Source organism: Dipodomys merriami, unplaced genomic scaffold (assembly GCF_024711535.1).
Source record: "Dipodomys merriami isolate MVZ:Mamm:240054 unplaced genomic scaffold, mDipMer1.0.p SCAF_71, whole genome shotgun sequence".
NCBI lineage: Eukaryota > Metazoa > Chordata > Mammalia > Rodentia > Heteromyidae > Dipodomys > Dipodomys merriami.
Window position 1 is genome coordinate 2,048,954 of NW_027206302.1, and position 18,154 is coordinate 2,067,107.

General features: G+C 47.4%; 1 protein-coding gene across 1 annotated transcript in view; it reads left to right on the forward strand.

The window, feature by feature from the left end:
• Positions 1–3,657: 3,657 nt before the first annotated feature.
• Azin2 (antizyme inhibitor 2) overlaps positions 3,658–18,154 on the forward strand; it is a 31,268-nt gene continuing 16,771 nt past the window's right edge. The window contains exons 1-7 of the mRNA XM_070008819.1: positions 3,658–3,812; positions 3,906–4,026; positions 4,713–4,894; positions 6,590–6,763; positions 14,910–15,082; positions 15,949–16,083; positions 16,908–17,073. Of these exons, the coding sequence (XP_069864920.1) occupies positions 4,790–4,894; positions 6,590–6,763; positions 14,910–15,082; positions 15,949–16,083; positions 16,908–17,073 (753 nt within the window). The 5' untranslated portion in view covers positions 3,658–3,812; positions 3,906–4,026; positions 4,713–4,789. The remainder of the gene's footprint in view (positions 3,813–3,905; positions 4,027–4,712; positions 4,895–6,589; positions 6,764–14,909; positions 15,083–15,948; positions 16,084–16,907; positions 17,074–18,154) is intronic.

Here is an 18,154-nt window from a genome sequence, read left to right on the forward strand (position 1 = left end):
GTGAAATCAAGAGGACTTCAAGTTTCAGGTCATTCTGGGATATATAGCAAGACTCTGCCTCAAATGAACAGCAACAACAATAAAGTCAGTATACCCACTTTAGAATTATTATGCCATATATTCCATAGGGAGAGGTAGACAAAGAAGTAAATAAACATTTATTGAGAAACATGCTGCATAGATGTTGCCAAACAACTGATCGCCAACCCTGCAAGAAAGATGTTTTTACAGCCCTATTTTACAGATAAGAAAATGTGGACTCAATCCTTGATTTGAGTTTATACACCTAATGAGCAGTGACCAGGAATTTTGGTCTGTCAACTAAATGAGATGTGAGATGTGAGGAGATGCGCCCTGGGAATAGGGCATAAGGCCAGAATAAAGAATGAAAGGACCAGACAGAGAAAACCGCAGAAGGCCAAAGTAGTGGCTGGACTTCAAGGGAAGACACCAGATTAACTCATAGAAAAGTACTCAGTAAGTACTGCAAACTCCCAAGAGCATCAGTGACCGGAGGCCCTGAAGTCACAGAAGACAAGAAGCAGAGATTTGCAATGTAGTCAATTTGGTCTGGAACTTACCATCCTCCTGTCTCAACTTCTTCAGTGCTGGTATTATAGGAGGGAGTCACCATACCTGGCAGCCTCAGGACTTTTTGAGGTTGGAGCCATCCACATCTAAAGGATGAAAGCTATTCCTGATCACTGTGCTCTCTGCTTAATAGTAATTGCTAATATGCTTGCATGCTTGCTATAGTATATCTATATATTTATATGAAAATCTTTAAATAACCAAACACCAGTGGCTCATTCCTGTTATCCCAACTACTCAGGAGGCTCAGATCTGAGGATCCTGTCTCAAAGCCAGCCTTCGCAGAAAAAGTCTGTGAGACTCTTATCTCCAATTAACCAGTAAATACTGGAAATAGAGGTGTGGCTTAAGTGGCCTTGAGCAGAAAAAGCCAAACAAGAGCAAGAGGTCCTAAGTTCAAGTCCTCATATTAACACACACACACACACACACACACACACACACACACACACACACACACACACACACACACACACAATTTGTTTCCATCTTAAAAAACCTTCAAAGCCAGGCGTCAGTGGCTCATTCCTGTAATCCTAGCTACTCAGTAGGCTGAAATCTGAGGATCACGGTTCAAAGCCAGCCCAGGCAGGAAAGTCCATGAGACTCTTATCTCCAATTAACCACCAGAAAACTGGAAGTGGCACTGTGGCTCAAGTGGTAGAGTGCTCACCTTGAGCTGAAGAGCTGAGGGACAGCATCCCAGGCCAGAGTTCAAGCCTTACGACCAACCAACCAACAACCAACCAACAAAAAAAACCCTCCAAGATAGAAAGATGACACTTATTCCATAGTGTTCTATTCTATTGCTGTCTATTCTTGCTCACGTCATGGTTTTATTTCTTCTTCTAATGTCAGGGTAGAACGCAGGGCTTTGTACTCAGTTTGCTTAACTGGCACTTTACCATTTGAGATACACCTCTAGTCTGGCATTTTGCTGGTTAATTGGAGATGGAGCCTCATGGACTTTCCTGTCTAAGCCATTTTTGGATCATGATCCTCTAGATATCAGCCCCTATTATTCTATCTAAATAGCTAGGATTAGAGGCATGAACCACTGGTGCTTTGGCACCACTGGTAGTTTCTTTTCTTTCCGTGCTATATAGTAGAGGAAATCCCTTCTTTCTCTTTTTTCCTCCCTCATCTTTTTTCCTCTCCCTTCCCCTCCTGATCTTTTATCCTCTCTTCTCCTCTACCACTGAGCCACATCCCTGGCTCCTTCTACTTTTCCAATAATTTTTTTTTCTGTTGGTCATGGGTGCTTGAGCTCTTCAGCTCAAGGCTAGTGCTCTACCACTTGAGCCAAGAGTTTTTTTTTTTGTTTTTTTTTTGTTTTTGTTTTTTTTTTTTGTCTCTGGACCTGGGCGCTGTCCCTCAGCTCTTCAGCTCTCTACTACTTGAGCCACAGCGCCACTTCTGGCTTTTTCTGTTTATGTGGTGCTGAGAAATTGCACCCAAGGCCTCATGCATGTGAGGCAAGCACTATACCACTGAGCTATCTTCTCAGCACTCCAAGAATGTTTTTTCTCCTCCTCCTCCTCCTCCTCCTCCTCCTCCTCCTCCTCCTCCTCCTCCTCCTCCTCCTCCTCCTCCTCCTCCTCCTCCTCCTCCTTCTTTTCTTCTTCCTTCTTTCTTCCTTTTCTTGTCCTGGGGCTTGAACTCTGGGCCTGGGCACTGTCCCTGACCTCTTTGGCTCAAGGCTAGTATTCTACCAACTGAGCCACAGCATTACTTCCAGATTTTTCTGAGTAGTTTATTGGAGATAAGGTTCTCATGGACTTTTCTGCCCAGGCTGGCTTCAAAACACAATCCTCAGATCTCAGCCTCCTGAGTAGCATTACAGGTGTGAGCCACTGGCACTGTTCTTGAACAGCTGTTCAGATGCATTTTTTTGTGTGTGCCAGTCCTAGGGCTTGAACTCAGGATCTGGGTCCCATCCCGGAGCTTTTGTGCTCTACCACTTGAGCCCCATCTCAATTTCCAGCTTTTTAGTGGTTAATTGGAGTCTCATGGAGACAGTCTCATGGACTTTCCTGAAGGCTGACTTTGAACTTCAATCCTCAAATCTCAGCCTTCTGAGTAGCTAGTATTACAGGTCTCAGCTTGTTTATTTTTTTGAGATGGTTCTGATATGTAGCCCAGGTGGCCTCCAGTTCATGACCTTTCGGACTCATCCTCTTGAGTGTTGGGGTTACATGGTTACCTCCACACCAGGCACTTTCAGATATCCCAGGCTCCTCTACTACCATAAGGAGATAAACTTTCATCCCTGTCTTTGGAATTTACAGAGTAGCCAAGAAGTGTTATCATGACAAGAAGTGGAAAACATCGGGAACCTTAGCTACAAGTAGAAAGACTCCAATGAGTGAGATGTCCTGGCAGAAATAAGTACTATGAGTTATATCGTCTCTTGGGCTAGAACAACCACGGAAGGCTTAAGAGAGGAGGCAACACTATATTGGACTGTGATGGATGAGCAGGAGTTTGTTGGCATTGAAGAAGAGAAATGCTTTGAGCCGAGGAAGTCAGTCTCTTGGAGGAGACACATTTTACTTAACGACGGTGAATATGGATCGTCCTGAGTCTGGAAACTCACAAAAAGACTATCTGAACTCCTAAGAGCTGGAGCATGAATTTAAAAAACTGATTTTATTAGAAAACAATACAAGATGACATCCGACTTGGTCTTCAAGGGAGGAACAAATACTTCACCAGGCCAAGAGAGTTCTGCCGTGACGGAAAAGCCTTCCTGGATTCAGAGTGGCCGTCGTGCGCGCTCTCCCAAGACCCAAGATGCAGGATCGAAGGTTTCCATCCGCGCAGACGCTCGGAACTCATCGGTGACGGCCCCGCAGTTCCCGATTTCCCAGCGTGGACATCTACACGGAGAGGTCAACGCCGAGGTCTGTGGCGCAGGTTTGCCGAGCTGGCCGGCACAGCTGAATGCTTTATGTCCGAATCGACCAATGGGCTGGCGGCACCCGGTTGCCAAGGATACGGGGCAGGCGGAGGCGGGGTCTGAAGGCGAGGGGCGGGGCCGGGGCGGGGCTTATATAAGCGGGCCGCGGGCGGAAGGCGGGGCGTGGGGTCGGTGGCTGCTGGGCGCGCGGGGCGCAGGCCGCGGGGCCGGAGGCGGGGGGAGCGAGCGAGCGGAGGCGCCGAGGATCCGGTTCACTCGCTGGGGAGACCTATGGGCCGAAGCCGTGTAAATGCGTTTTAAGGCGAGTGCAGGGAGTGGCTTGGGGAACCCCGGGGAGCGAGCGCCCGGGGCTCCGGTGCTGACCGGTTCCCGGGCCCCTTTTGCCCCCTCTCAGCAGGGGCCTCGGCTCCGCAACTGCCACTCCTCCTCGGGGTGTTGCACAAGTTTCGAGGTCACCGGCGACCCCCCCTAGCAGCGCGCCTGGCTCTGGCCCCCGCGAAGGAGGACGGGGCTTGGTAAGGGGGTTCGGGGGAGGGCGGGGCGGGACTTTCGCCCTGCACTCGAGAGGGGTTACCCGGATAGAACCTCGGCTTTCAGCCCTCGCCCGGGAGCCCGCGGACCCCACCCGCTGTGTGGCGACCCCCCCCCCCAACCCCACCCCCCCACCGTGCACGCTTAGAATGATGTAGCACGGCAGGACCAATCGTTTACCTAGCGGGAAACTGAGGCCCCCAGAGCAGTCACGCTGCCGAGAGGGCTCGCCAACCTCAGCTCCAGTTCTTCGGCTGAGAATCTCTGGGCTGGGCCACCGGCGCCCCCTTTAGGTGGGCGTAGCCAGGACCGGGGGGGGGGGGCATCCTGGAAACTTGCACACCTAGGTTTCTCAGGTTCCTTCCTCCGTTGTTTAATCCTTTCCTTTCCAATCCAGACTTTTAGAACTGGAAAGGAGCTCCGAATCCATCCATCCCTTTTACAGATGGGGCAGCTGAGCTCGGGCTGGCGTGACACGGAGGCATACAATCCCATTGCGGAATCCAAGATTCCTGACCCATCCCCACTCCTCCCAGTGAACCTAGCCCCCCTCTCCCCTCCCAAGTGTGTGCCGAGGAGGGGAGGAAGAGGGGATTGGGTGTGCCTAGATTGGGAGGTGAGCCTGCCCGTAAAGGTCCTTCCATCTCAGCCTCCTCTCCCCCACCCACAGTGTGTTGCATACTTTCTAAGGCGGCTGAGGCGGCAGTTGCTGCCGGGGCTCCATCCAGCCAGTGGCTCCTGGTCGGCATGGCAGGCTACCTGAGTGAATCGGACTTTGTGATGGTGGAAGAGGGCTTCAGCACCCGAGACCTGCTGGAGGAGCTCACTCTGGGGGCCTCCCAGGCCACCACGGTGAGGAGCTGGGAGTGGGGATGGGCATCTGTCCAATCCTCTGGAAAAGGACCCTTCATCCTATACACTCACTTATATAGCATGCAGCCTTTGCTTTTGCAAGAGACAGGCTAGTTTTATCTCCACTTCCTTGGACCTTGACCCCAAATCCATCGAGTCTCCTGCCTTGATGAACAGCCTCTAACTTTGCAGTTCAGAAATCTGTGTATTCTCTCTCTCCACCTCCCACCTCATCTCTAGGTATTACCAAGCTCTCTGAAGTCCACTTCCTTAAATAACCCTCCAAGCAACTCATATAGAACTTACCTTTATAGCCCAGTTCCAGTCTCCCTAAGGGCCCTCTGACCTCAGTTTCATTCCACCCCCTCCAACTGTATTATACATAGCCCTCCTCAAAATCAGAATTCCTTGGCAGTTCCCCATTGCTACAGGATCAAGTCTACCTCATGAAGACTACATCAGCCCATTCCCTTCTCCATTCATGTTTCCCAGTGATGAGATACCCTTAATTCACATGCCTTTGCCTAGGGCTGTTCCCTTAGTCTGGAGCATCCTTCTGCTGGCCTCTCCCCTTTACCCATTTGTAGTGTTCCTTACTTCCCATCTGTGTTGCAACATCTTGGCTGCCCCAAGGAGGTTTTATATTTTCTTTTTCCATAGCCCCTAATACCTTTTATTTAAGTGCAAACCTAGCATTTGTTGAAGGGACTTGTAATTAGTTAAGCGTCCATGTTCCTCCAGACCCAAATTAGAGCTAGATCTCTCTCTGGTCTTCTCTGTCCCTTACCATCACCCCTGGCACCAGTGGGTTCCAGTAAAAATGTGTTAATGTGAAACAGGGAGGGTTGGATGATACGGTCTCATCCACCTGTTCATCATTCACACTCAGTGTCAGCCACTCTGTGATGCCCAGGTGACCACAGTGGCAGTGGGATGAGCCCTTGTATGTAAATTCCAGAGGGTTGTGGGCCACAGCTTCTGCCTTCCCCAAACTGACCTTTTTCTGGACCAGACAGATGGCTATACTATTCTAATACACATATGCTTTGAAAGCAAAAAATGCAACAGTTAGATGGGCACCAGTGGCTTACACCTGTAATCCTAGCTACTCAGGAGGCTGAGATCTGAGGATCATGGTTCAAAGCCAGCCTGGGCAGAAAAGTCCCTGTGAGATTCATCTCCAATTAATGAGACTCCTCTCTAATCAACCACTCAAAAAAATGAAAGTGGTGCTGTGGCTCAAGTGGTAGAACACTAGCCTTGAGCACAAAGAGGCTCAAGGACAACACTCAGGCTCTGAGTTTAAGCCCCACAACAGAGAGGGGGCGGTCAGGACAGTAGTCCTGAGAACCTTCATGACCACTTGCCTTTTGGACTTGAGGAAGAAGCATTTGAGCTGAAATTTGAAGGTAGATTGGGATTTCTCTAAACCCAGCAGAGAAGGCTTAGAAGCGACAATGTGATCCAGTATGAGTTTTGTCTGCGTTGGTAAAGAAGGTCTATAGTGCAGGATTACAGAGCCTTGAATTTCAGGCTGAGGAGTTTGCCTTCCATCCTCCTGGAGGCTTGGGGAACATCCTCCCCCTTCAATGACAACAGGCTAGAGCTGAACTGGGGAGGGGGAGGAGCATGTACAGGGAGGGAGCTGGGTGTGTGGGGGTGTGTGTGTCTCACATCCATATGCCTCTTGTATAGGATAAGGTTGCTGCCTTCTTCGTGGCTGACCTGGGTGCTGTAGTGAGGAAGCATTTCTGCTTTCTGAAGTGCCTGCCTCGAGTCCGGCCCTTTTACGCTGTCAAGTGCAACAGCAGCCTGGGTGTGCTGAAGGTCCTGGCTGAGCTGGGGCTGGGCTTCAGCTGTGCTAACAAGGTGAGCTCCTGACCCCACCCATGCACTGACCATTAACACCTGCCAAGTGTGGCCTTGTTGCTGGGGGTGGATCCTGGGGAACAAGAGTGACCTGCAGTTGGCCACTGTCCTTTAGGAAGGCCACCCACCAGGAGGAGGCAGCAGGGAGGAAGGAGGAGGAAATGCATATAAAATTTGTCAGCCTTGACGTTCCAAATTGGATCCTGTATATCCTTAAGTAGAAAAAGTAGAGGTTTTAATTTTGTTTTCTTTAAAAAAATTCAGTTGGAAGTTTTAATAGCTATCTATGCTATTTTAATTAAAACAAATACTTCTATATTGTTTTTTTTAAATAATCAACCATGTGTATTTTTCTTAAGTAATCCTTGTACAATTCTTTTTTGGGGGGATCCAGTCATGGGGCCTGAACTCTGGGCCTGGGTGCTATCTCTCAGCTCTTCAGCACAAGGCAAGCGCTCTATCACTTGAGCCACAGCGCCACTTCCGGCTTTTTTCTTTTTGCTTATGTGGTGCTGAGGAATCGAACCCAGGGCCTCATGCATGCAAGGCAAGCGCTCTACCACTGAGCCACCTTCCCAGCCCCTCCTTGTACAATTCTATTGCTGTTGTAGCTGCAAATTCTAACTTGATTTCTGCTGTTAATTAGAGGTTAATTTCTTACTGCTGTCTTTTGTGGACTTCGCTTACATATTGTGACTCAGCAGTCATTGAACTAGGGTGTTATAGCTGACTCTGCTTGGGGAGGGACTGCTGTAGAGCCAGGCAGACCTTGAGTTGAATGCTTGGTTCATCTACTTTCCTTCGGTCCTTACTAGCTTAAAAAAAAAAAAAAAGCCTTGATCTATGAAGTTTCCTCAAGGTACAGCTTTGGGCATGACTCATTTATTCATTTAGCAAATAATCACTAAGCAAATACTGCTGCCAAATATATACTAGGTGAGAATATAGGCCAGAATAAAACAAATTTCAAAAAAGCCTTTCCTTCTTGGAGCTGGTATTCTAAAGAATAAACAGACAGTGAAAATGTATGGTGTTATACGTGGGAAGCAGGGAATGCTGAATGACAGTTTGATCCAGGAAGGCTTGCCAGATTTGAATACAAACCTAAAGGAAGCAGGAGGTCAAGCCAGGTGGAGAAGTAAGGAAGAGCCTGCCAGGTAGAGGAACTAATAGATGTAGAAACCTGAGGTTGAAGCAAGTCTCTAGGCAGTGGTTTGTGACATTGGCACTGCCATCATTCACAACTAGTCATGATGGTTCTGAGGCAAACCCCTTTTAACTCCCTAGTTGGTAGTATGGCTTAGATGTTGTGAGGAGGGTTCTAGAAAGTATTCCCAGAGGAGAAGGGAGGAGAGCCAGCCAGGGAAGGATGACAGGGCTGGAGCCACAGCTGAGGGACAAGTGTATATAGGATAAGATGCTCAGAATGTATAAACTAACCTTTGCCAAAGGCCGAATGCTTTTGCTCTTTGCTGTTTATAGTCTATGAGCCTCCTCTTCTGGCCCTGGCTTTCTTACAACTTGTTTCATGTGTCTATTACATGAAAATCTATGAGGCACTCAAAGGAGACTGCAGAGCCAGAGCTTTGCCCTCTTTTGCTGCCTTCCATAACCTGGTGGGCCTCCCTGCAGAGTTACAAGGGACAGTATCCAAACCCCACTAAGTAGAATCCTGGTGAATGGCTGGTCCTCTAGTCTCAGGGACTGGCTTTCTAAGGGCACAGCTATTGGGCATAGAAGTCATTGAAGACAGTAGGGGACAGTAGAAGCTTCTACTGTTGGTTGACTGCAGCTGCTGGGCCCGGCACTTTGCCAAGCCTTTTCTGTGCATGATCTCACTTTATTCTTGCAAAAACCCCGTGAGGTGATTACTGGGATTCAGACAACAGTTCTGGGAAGATACATTGAACATAGAAGGGAAGGCAGAGATTGAGTGACTCACTAGGGTTATGCACTAGGAGGTCACAGCCTGAATTTACCAATGTGGTCCTCTCAGCCTCTATTACTGTTGTCTTTTCTAAGATCCTCAGGGAGGATGTGGCTGAGCTGGCACTTGTCCAATGAGGGACACCGTGCCCTCATTTTTCATCAAGGGCAAGAGGCCTAAGCCCCATCCCTGGAGTGGGGGTATGTGGACTTTTTGGTGCAGTTACTAAGATGGCTCCTGGAACTCCCTTGCCCCTTGTGCTGGAGAATATGGTAGGCAAATGCTTTCCCACTGGGCTCCATCCCCAGGTACCTGAATTAGAACTTTTTCTAATGGGGTATGTCTGCCCTCTTGTGGCCAGTTTTAGTGATTGGTCATGCATAATGGCACCACGGCTTTCTGGATGTTGACCAATGGGCTTGGCTTGATCTAAGGCTCATGGAAGGACAGACACACATTGGACAGACTCCAGGGCTAGGGACACAGGCTATTGCTTGGCAAAGGGACGCTGGCTTACCAGACCTCTTTCCTGAGTAACTTGTGTCATCCATTTCACCCACCTCCACCCCTTGCTCTTTTTTGCCTAGGTCCCTTGCCCTTCTCCCACTTAAAAACAAAACAACAAAAAAGCTTTCCTTGGATAACAGCTGCCTCCAATACAAACACTCCTTCCTCGTTACCAAACTCAGCCCTGCTTCCCAGCCTCTACTCTTACTCCTCCAACGAATTTCCTCTAATTAAAAGTACCCAGGAGCCTCTAGGATTCAACAAGTACTTTATGTTCAACAGTAATTGTGAACTATTCAACTAATACATCGATTCATTCACCCACAGAGAAAATGAGACACTAGCTTTATATCTCCATAGATAATCACACATCGTGGGTTTGGTGGGTATATAGCACTTCAAAATACACAAAGTGTCCAGAGAAAGTATTTAAAATATTTTGGGAATTTGTAACATTCCTGGTGTGCATCATGTTCCACAATAACTTTAAACCCAGTGGTTTTGGAGCTCTGCCCATGTGGATGTGGATGGATTTGGACCTGGGCTGAAGGACAGTCCTCGATTTTCTTCATCTCTCTTATCAACATTCAGCAGGGCATTCTTTTTTTTTTTAAGTACTTAATAATAAAATACACTCCCAGTTTTAAAGACTAAAGTAGTACCTAGGATGAGCGTGAACATTGCTCCAGATCTGCCTGCTCCCCCCGTCCCCCCAGACTCTCCCCCCCTCCCCCACCACTGAGGCTTCCCATAGGGCTCACATTCAAGTTCTGACCCCACAGCACTGTCTTTCCCCCACTTCCAATCACACCTTGGTCCACCTGTCTCTCATTTTGTTGTACTGCATCATAAACCCTCCCTTCATACTTTTGACTACTTGTCATTCTACCATGGATCAGAGTCCATTTTTGACTGCTGGTATTCCCCACAGCCTGAACACTGTGAACAGTCCAAGACCCTGGCTGCTTTCTTCACTTGTTTGCATCATACAGGTCAATGGATGATCGAAAGATACCTGCCACTGGAAACAGATCTGTCAGTTACTTTCTCAGCTATGCCATTATAAGCTGTGTAACTTTGGATAGTCACTTAACCTCTCTGAGCCTCAGCTTCCCACTTCATATGATTATGAAGATTGAATTAGAGTATAGATGCACTTTCTGTGCAAAGAGTGACACATAGTAAGCCTTCCTAGAATGATATGCTTATTTGCTGATCAAGGCCCAATCACAGCCTCTCAGTGCCATCATTGCTCTTTTCACTCACTGTGCAAAAAACACATTTGCGCAATCACCCAAACTCTGGATGGGGGCACATTTGCCTCAGGGAAGTGAGCTTTACGGCCATAAGTCCAATCCTGGAGATAGGCATTTGTGTCCCCCATGTTGTTCATTGACTGTCATCACAGGCAACAGACCCAAGACAGGTTTTTCCTCTATGAAATGGGGCCAGATAATACTTCCTAGGATACTTAAAGGAGTTATAAAATAATGCATATAAATACCTGGTGTTGAAAAGTTACCAAATCCAAATTCATCTTAGGATGGTTACAAATGGCTCTTCTGTCTCCTACCATGTTTCAAGACTGGCTCTCCTGACTTGTCCCCTTATTCGTGGTGAGTCAGACCTTGGTATGGACGTTGCTTTTGCCAGGTAGCTGCTTCATAGCCTTAGCATGTTTCTTTCTCTGTAGAATAGAGCTTAGACCATTCCAATAGGTTGCAAATCCAGTGTTCCCCTGATTTGTCCTATCCTAGCTATGCACATTCACTTTGGCACGTCTGTGGTTGCTTTCATGCCACCATGGCCGTTAGGTAGTCATGGCAGAGACTGTATGGCTTGCAAAACCTGCAACATTAACATGAGCCCTGTAGAGAAAATTTTCTCTAGCATCGAGGAACTTCTTGAGACTACACCCCTCCCCTCATTATATCTGGCCTTATAATGCAAAAAACAAGCTGCACCATGTCCTATAAAGGGAGGAAGGGCTGGATGTGGAGCTCGGGGGTAGAGCATCTGCCTAGCATGCATGAGGCCCTGGGTTCATCCTAGGCACCACAAATAAACAAGCCAGATGCTAGCAGCTCACATTTGTAATCCTAGCTACTCAGGAGGCAGAGAGCTGAGGATTTCAGGTGGAAGCCAACTGAGGCAGGAAAGTCTATGAGACTTTTTTTTAAGTATGTTTTTTATTGTGAAAATACTGTACAGAGGGGTTACAATCACATGAGCAAGGTAATGAGTACATTTCTTATCAAGCATTGTTGCCTCCTCCTTTGTTTTTCCCCTACCATCCCTTCCCTCCCAGCTTCACAACTACATTCCCCCCCTCCTGGGAATGACCAAAATGCTGGAGGTGGAGGTATGACTTAAGTGGTAGTGCTCCAGCTTTGAGCAAAAAAGCTAAGAGAGAGCATGGGGCCCCAAGTTCAAGCCCCACTACCAGCACAAAAACAAAACAACACAGAAAGGTGAGGAGGAAGAGGAAGCCCTGGGGAGAAGGCTGTGTGGACTCACCCAGCACAGCTCCCCATACAGCACAGAGCTTGGGAACTGAGTTGATCTGTGGCAGAAATACTCTTCATCTTGTAGACTTTCAAGTATACCAAATAACATTGTGATTTCTTTACTTAATAAGTTAATAATAGTTATATGTTTGTAGTATGCACATGATGTTTGGTGATTGTTTTTTCTTTTTTTTCCTTTTTTCTTTCTGGTCCTGGGGCTTGAACTTGGGGCCTGGGTTTGTCCCTGAGCTTTTTTGGCTAGCGTTCTACCACTTGAGCCACAGCATCACTTCCAGCTTTTTCTGAATGGTTTATTGGAGATAAGAATCTCACAGACTTTCCTGCTCCCAGTGGCTTCAGACTGTGATCCTCAGATCTCAGAGTAGTTAGGATTATAGGTGTGAGCTGCCTGTGCCTAGCTCACACATGATGTTTTGATATATGTATAAGTTGCTGAGTGGCTAAATCAAATTGACACATGAATGAATCACATTTTGTTGTATTTTTGTGATAAGAAAACCTAAGTTCTTCCTTTTTTAGCAATTCCCAAATATGTAATACTCTGCTACTACCTATTGTCACTATCATGTAAGGATCAGTCCTAAACTTATTCCCTCTAGCTGGAACTGGATATTCATTTACTCACATCTCCTCATGACTCCACCTCCCCTAACAGGCAATGACTATCCACTCTGCTTCTCTGAGTTTGACTTTGTAGATTCTGTATATAAGTGAGATCATGTAGTTTTGGTCTTTCTGTGTATGGCTTATTTCACTTAATTTAATATTCCTCTAGATTCATTTATGTTGTCACAGATGACAGAACTTTCTTCTTTTTCAAGGTGAAATATAATATTCCATTGTGTGCATGTACTACTTTTTCTTTTTTCTTTTTTTTTTTTTTTGCCAGTCCTGGGACTTGAACTCAGGGCTTGGGCGCTGACCCTGAACTTCCTTTGCTCAAGGCTAGCACTCTACCACTTTGACCCCACTTCTGGCTTTTTCTGTGTATGTGGTGCTGAGGAATTGAACCCAGGGCTTCATGTATGCGAAGCAAGCACTCTACCACTAGGCCACCTTCCTGGCCCTGCACTACCTTGTTTTTTTTTTTTACCTTTCTTTATTCCTTCTCTCCCTCCCCCCCCCCCCGCCTTTTTTTTTTTTTTTTTTTTTTTTTTTGTGAGCACTAGGGTTTGAGTCCAAAGCTTCATATTTTCCAGGCAGGCATGCTACCACTTAAACAATATCCCAAGTCCTTTGTACTTTAGTAATTTTCCAAATAGAGTCTCATTTTTGCTTAGGCTACAGTGGATAGCGATCCTCCTGTTCAAATTTATCACATAGGATCACAAGTGCATATCATTATACTCAAATTATTGCTTGAGATAGGGGCTTGCTAACTCTGCCTGGGCTGGCCTTGAACCATGAGCCTTCTGATTTATATTTCCCAAGTACCTAGGATTCAAAATATGAATCACAGGCCTAGTTCTTTTAGTTAGCTTTTTTTTCCTTTTCCTTTTTTCTCTTTCTTTCCTTCTTTATTTCTTTCACCAGTCCTGGGCACTGTCCCTGAGCTTCATTTGCTCAAGACTAGCATCCTACCACTTGAGCCATAGCACCACTTCTGGCTTTTTCTATTCATGTGGTACTGAGTGCATGCTAGGCAAGCACTCTACCAACTAAGCCATATTCCCAGTCTAGATTTTTTTATTTTCTTTACTGTTTATTTTTTTCTATTTTTGAGACAGGGTCTCATGTGTAGTTCAGGCTGGCCTTGAGCTTGCTATGGGCTTGGGCTGGCCTTGAACTCCCTATTCTCTTGCCTCAGCCTCCTACTATGCCTAGCTATACCACATTTTCCTTTTATTTCTTTCCTTCCTTCCTTCCTTCCTCCCTCCCTCCCCCTCTCCCTCCGTCCCTTCTTCCCTCCTTTCTTTTCCTTCTTTCTTTCTTTCTCTCTCTCTCTCTTTCTCTCTTTCTTTTTCTTTTTTTTTTTTTTTTTTTTGGGTCTGGTCGTGGGGCTTGAACTCTGGGCCTGGGACTCAAGGCTAGCGCTCTACCACTTGAGCCATAGCGCCACTTCCGGCTTTGTTCATTTTTGCGTATGTGGTTCTGAGGAATCGAACCCAGGGGCTCAGGCATGCAAGATAAGCGCTCTACCACTGAGCCATCTTCCCAGCCCCTTCTTCCTTCCTTCCTTCCTTCCTTCCTTCCTTCCTTCCTTCCTCCCTCCCTCCCTCCCTCCCTCCCTCCCTCCCTCCCTCCCTCCCTTCTTTCTTTCTTTCTTTCTTTCTTTCTTTCTTTCTTTCTTTCTTTCTTTCTTTCTTTCTTTCTTTCTTTCTTTCTTTCTTTCTTTCTTTCTTTCTACCAGTCCTGGGGCTTGATCTTTTTGCTCAAGCTAGTGCTCTATCACTTGAGACACAGCTCCACTTCCAGCTTTATTTTTGGTAGTTTAGTGGAGATGAGTCTCACAGACTTACCTGCCTGGGATGGCTTCAAATGGTGATCCTGAGATCTTAGCCTTCTGAGTAGCTAGGATTAATAGGTGACTTTTAAAAAGATATCTGATAATGAATATACTGATTTTGTTAGGATGTATTTTTTTGGCAGTATTGGGATTTGAACTTAGGGCCTCATGCTACCTATGCAGATACTCTTAACTGCTGACCCATGTCTCCAGCCCTGATTTTTTTGCTGGATTGTACCTTAGTGCAATCTACCCTCGTTAGAATTTGTAATATAGGTAGCTAGGCTAATAGGAACACTCCAGCTTGCCTGGCTCTTTGTTGAGAAGGAGGTCTCATGGATTTTTTTTTTTGTCCAGCTAGGCCTAGAATTGCTATCTCAACAATCTCAACTTCTCAAGTTGCTGGGATTATAGGTGTCAGCCAGTGGTGGCACACAGTATTAGAATGTGATGTTTTACTGCCAAGGAATTATAATAATATCTATTTGCCCCGTATTTGCTGTGAGCTGGCTCCCTGGAATTGTGCAGTGCACTCCCCATGTGCTGTATGTAGCCTGTCAGGGAGTGGTGGATCACAATAAAGTCCTAATGGTTGTGACTCTGCTGTCTTAAAGGGCTACCCATTTGTTATGGGCCTCCCCAGTAGCAACTAAGACTTTACCCCTTTATGTGCTTCGTTGTGCTCCATGGTCCAATAGGCCCTGGTACCTTCTTACCACTGTTCTTGGGACTCCACAGGCAGAGATGGAGTTGGTCCAGCGTATTGGTGTCCCTGCCAGTAAGATCATCTACACCAGTCCCTGTAAGCAAATTGCACAGATCAGGTATGCTGCCGAGCATGGGGTACAGCTGCTGAGTTTCGACAATGAGATGGAGCTGGCAAAGGTGGTGAGGAGCCACCCCAGTGCCAAGTAAGCCAAGAACTACTCATAGGGTCGGGGAGGCAGGCAGGGATACTGGGTGAGGGCAGTGGAGTGAAGGGACCCAAGGAATGAATAGAACATGGGGAGGGCAGAAATGGAAAGCTGCAGAAGCAGATGCATGGGTGTCAGGAACAGCAGGGGGCATCAGAGGGATAAGCAGAAATTTGCTGTGCCTCAAATGTGCCGTGTGTGTGTGTGTGTGTGTGTGTGTGTGTGTGTGTGTGTGTGTGTGTGTGTGTGTGTGTGTGTGTGTGTGTGTGTGTGTGTGTGTGTGTGTGTGTGTGTGTGTGTGTGTGTGTGTGTGTGTGTGTGTGTACACATTATGGGGAAGAGACACAATGGATGACACACTGGCCATGGAGCAGGTACCTGAAGCAAATAGATTCTGGAAGGGTCTAAGACTGGTCATCTTGTTCTGGCTATGGCTTTTACTGCTTCCTTGGCACCCTGGGGACCCAGAGAGGGTCAGGGGTAGGTTGCATGGTGGCCTACTCTGGTTCACCCAAAGCAGCTTCCATCATGTTATTGGGGCCCACTGTGGGATTTTGATTCCCTTCATCTATTGTGAGTTTGAAAACTGCTTGGAGTGGAGCCAGTTTGGAGGATTGGAGCTGTCTAGAAGAGACCTGATGGGGCTGGGGTGGTCAGGGGCTATGGGAATGGGTCCTGGGTTGTTTAGAGACTGGGTTGAACAAGACTTAGAGATTAACTGATATACAGGTAGAGGAGGGAGCAGGATTTCTGTGTGCCCAGTAGGACCCGAGCCACGTGGTTCACAGTCCTGGTTTCTCAGGAGATGTGGCAGGAGTGGGACAGGTGGGGCTTACCCTCTTCCATGTACTGTGTCTCCTCAGGATGGTTCTGTGCATTGCTACCGATGACTCCCGCTCCCTGAGCTGCCTGAGCTTGAAGTTTGGGGCACCACTGAAATCCTGCAGACACCTGCTTGAAAATGCCAAGAAGAGCCACATGGAGGTGGTGGGTGTGAGGTGTGCGCTGGGAGCCTTCCCCCACTCCCACCCACGCCACACCCGCTGTCTCTTTCCCGGGAATTAGTCATGCTGCATAAAACTTTTCCCCCAAAGGTTGGGCCTGGAATTCTGTCAGTTGGGAATTTCCTCTTTTTTGAAAGGAGGTTTCTAGATGTTCCCCTGCCCTAGCCCCACAGTCCAGAAGGTCTTGCTTGCCCATCCCGCCCCCCCATCTCCCCCCATCCCCCTTCCATCCCCCCTCCAGTCTCCCAGTCCCCCTCCCACACCTGGCCTGGAGGGAGTTGAACCAGCCTATAGGCAAAGGTTGTACAGCCAGGCCCTGGAACTGCCTCTTTTTTTTTTCTTTTCAAGGATATGGAATAACAATGGTCAATTATATAGCTTCATTTATTTAGTTTAGTCATTATTCATTATTCATTTATTCATGATTACTTCCCACACTGCTGAGAGTCTCATCTCCATCATTCCACAGCCTGTGCTACAGGCACTTATCCTTGCTTAGTAGAGAGGGAGACATGTAAAGGTCAAGCTTCGGTGGCTTGTCCAGGCCTTACACTGACAGGTACTCCAAGTCTGGATACCTTGGGGCCCTGGCACTCCTTCCATTTCTCTCTCAGGGAAGCATTGAAGGGTGGAAGGAGCACCAAGTACCTCCTGTCTACTCCTCACTTGCCATATGGCTCTTTGCCACCCATTTAATGTGTTAGGCGTCAGTCACTGTACCTGTAGCATGGGCACATTGTCCCATGCATCTGTTCAGGGTTGAGGTGGTGGCACCTGGGGCTCTGAATGTAAGCTGAAGGCTATTCTTCCCTTCCCAGTTTTCATGTTGGCAGTGGCTGTCCTGACCCTCAGGCCTATGCTCAGTCCATCGCAGATGCCCGGCTTGTGTTTCAAATGGGTGCCGAGCTGGGCCACACGATGCACATTCTGGACCTTGGTGGTGGCTTCCCTGGCACAGAGGGAGCCAAAGTGAGACTTGAAGAGGTAATCCTGGGCTGGAGACTCTTGCTGGGCTCTTTGGGTGGGGAGTGGGGAGAGTTTGCAGGGCAGGGAGAATAGAATGATTTTAGGCCCTACCTTGATTGTGTTACCACTTATTAATCCTGTTGCTTTCGCTGAGTAAACTGGAACTCATAGAGGTTTCAGTTGCCTGACACCACCAGCCCATGAACTTAACCAGCCTATTTGAGGCTTAGCCAATATATGGGCATGTTACAATGCTCCTTGAGGATCTGAGTATGTCCTATTCACCCTCTGACAGGCTAGGGAGAAATCTAGTAGAGAAAGGAAAACCCACCTGTGAGATGAGGGTAAGAAAAATGTGCAATAGCAGTCCCTACTCTAATTACTAAGGGCACTGCTCCTTAGAAACAGACTGCTTCTAAAATCTCCACATTTAGGAACTGACCATCCGAGACAATTCAGGAAAGGATCTAAATAATTAGCTTCATGGCTCACTCCTGTAATCCTAGCTATGGAGGAGGCTGAGATTTGAGGATCACAGTTCAAAGCCAGCCTAGGCAGGAAGTCCTTGAGACTCTTATCTCCAGTTAACCACCAAAAAGCCAGAAGTAGAGTTGTGGCTCAAGTGGTAGAGCACCAGCCTCGAGCAGAAAAGCTAAGGAACAGTGCTCAGGTTCTGAATTCAATCCAAGCTGGTTCATACTTACACACACACACACATACACACACACACACACACACGCGCGCGCGCGCGCGCGCGCGCACACACACACACACACACACACACACACACACACACACACACCCATGACAAAAGAATATACACACAGCCAGGCACTGGTGGCTCATGCCTGTAATCCTAGCTACTCAGGAGGCTGAGCTCTGAGGCTCTGCCAGCCTGGGCAGGAATGTCTGTGAGACTCATATCTTCAATTAGCTACCTGAAAACTAGAAGTGGCACTGTGGCTCAAGTGGAAGAGCACTAGCCTTGATCTGAAGAGCTCAGGGACAGTGCCCATGTCTAGAGTTCAAGCCCCACAACTGACCAAAAAAAAAAAAAAAAAAAGAATATGCACACAGTTTCCATCATATTTATAATAAA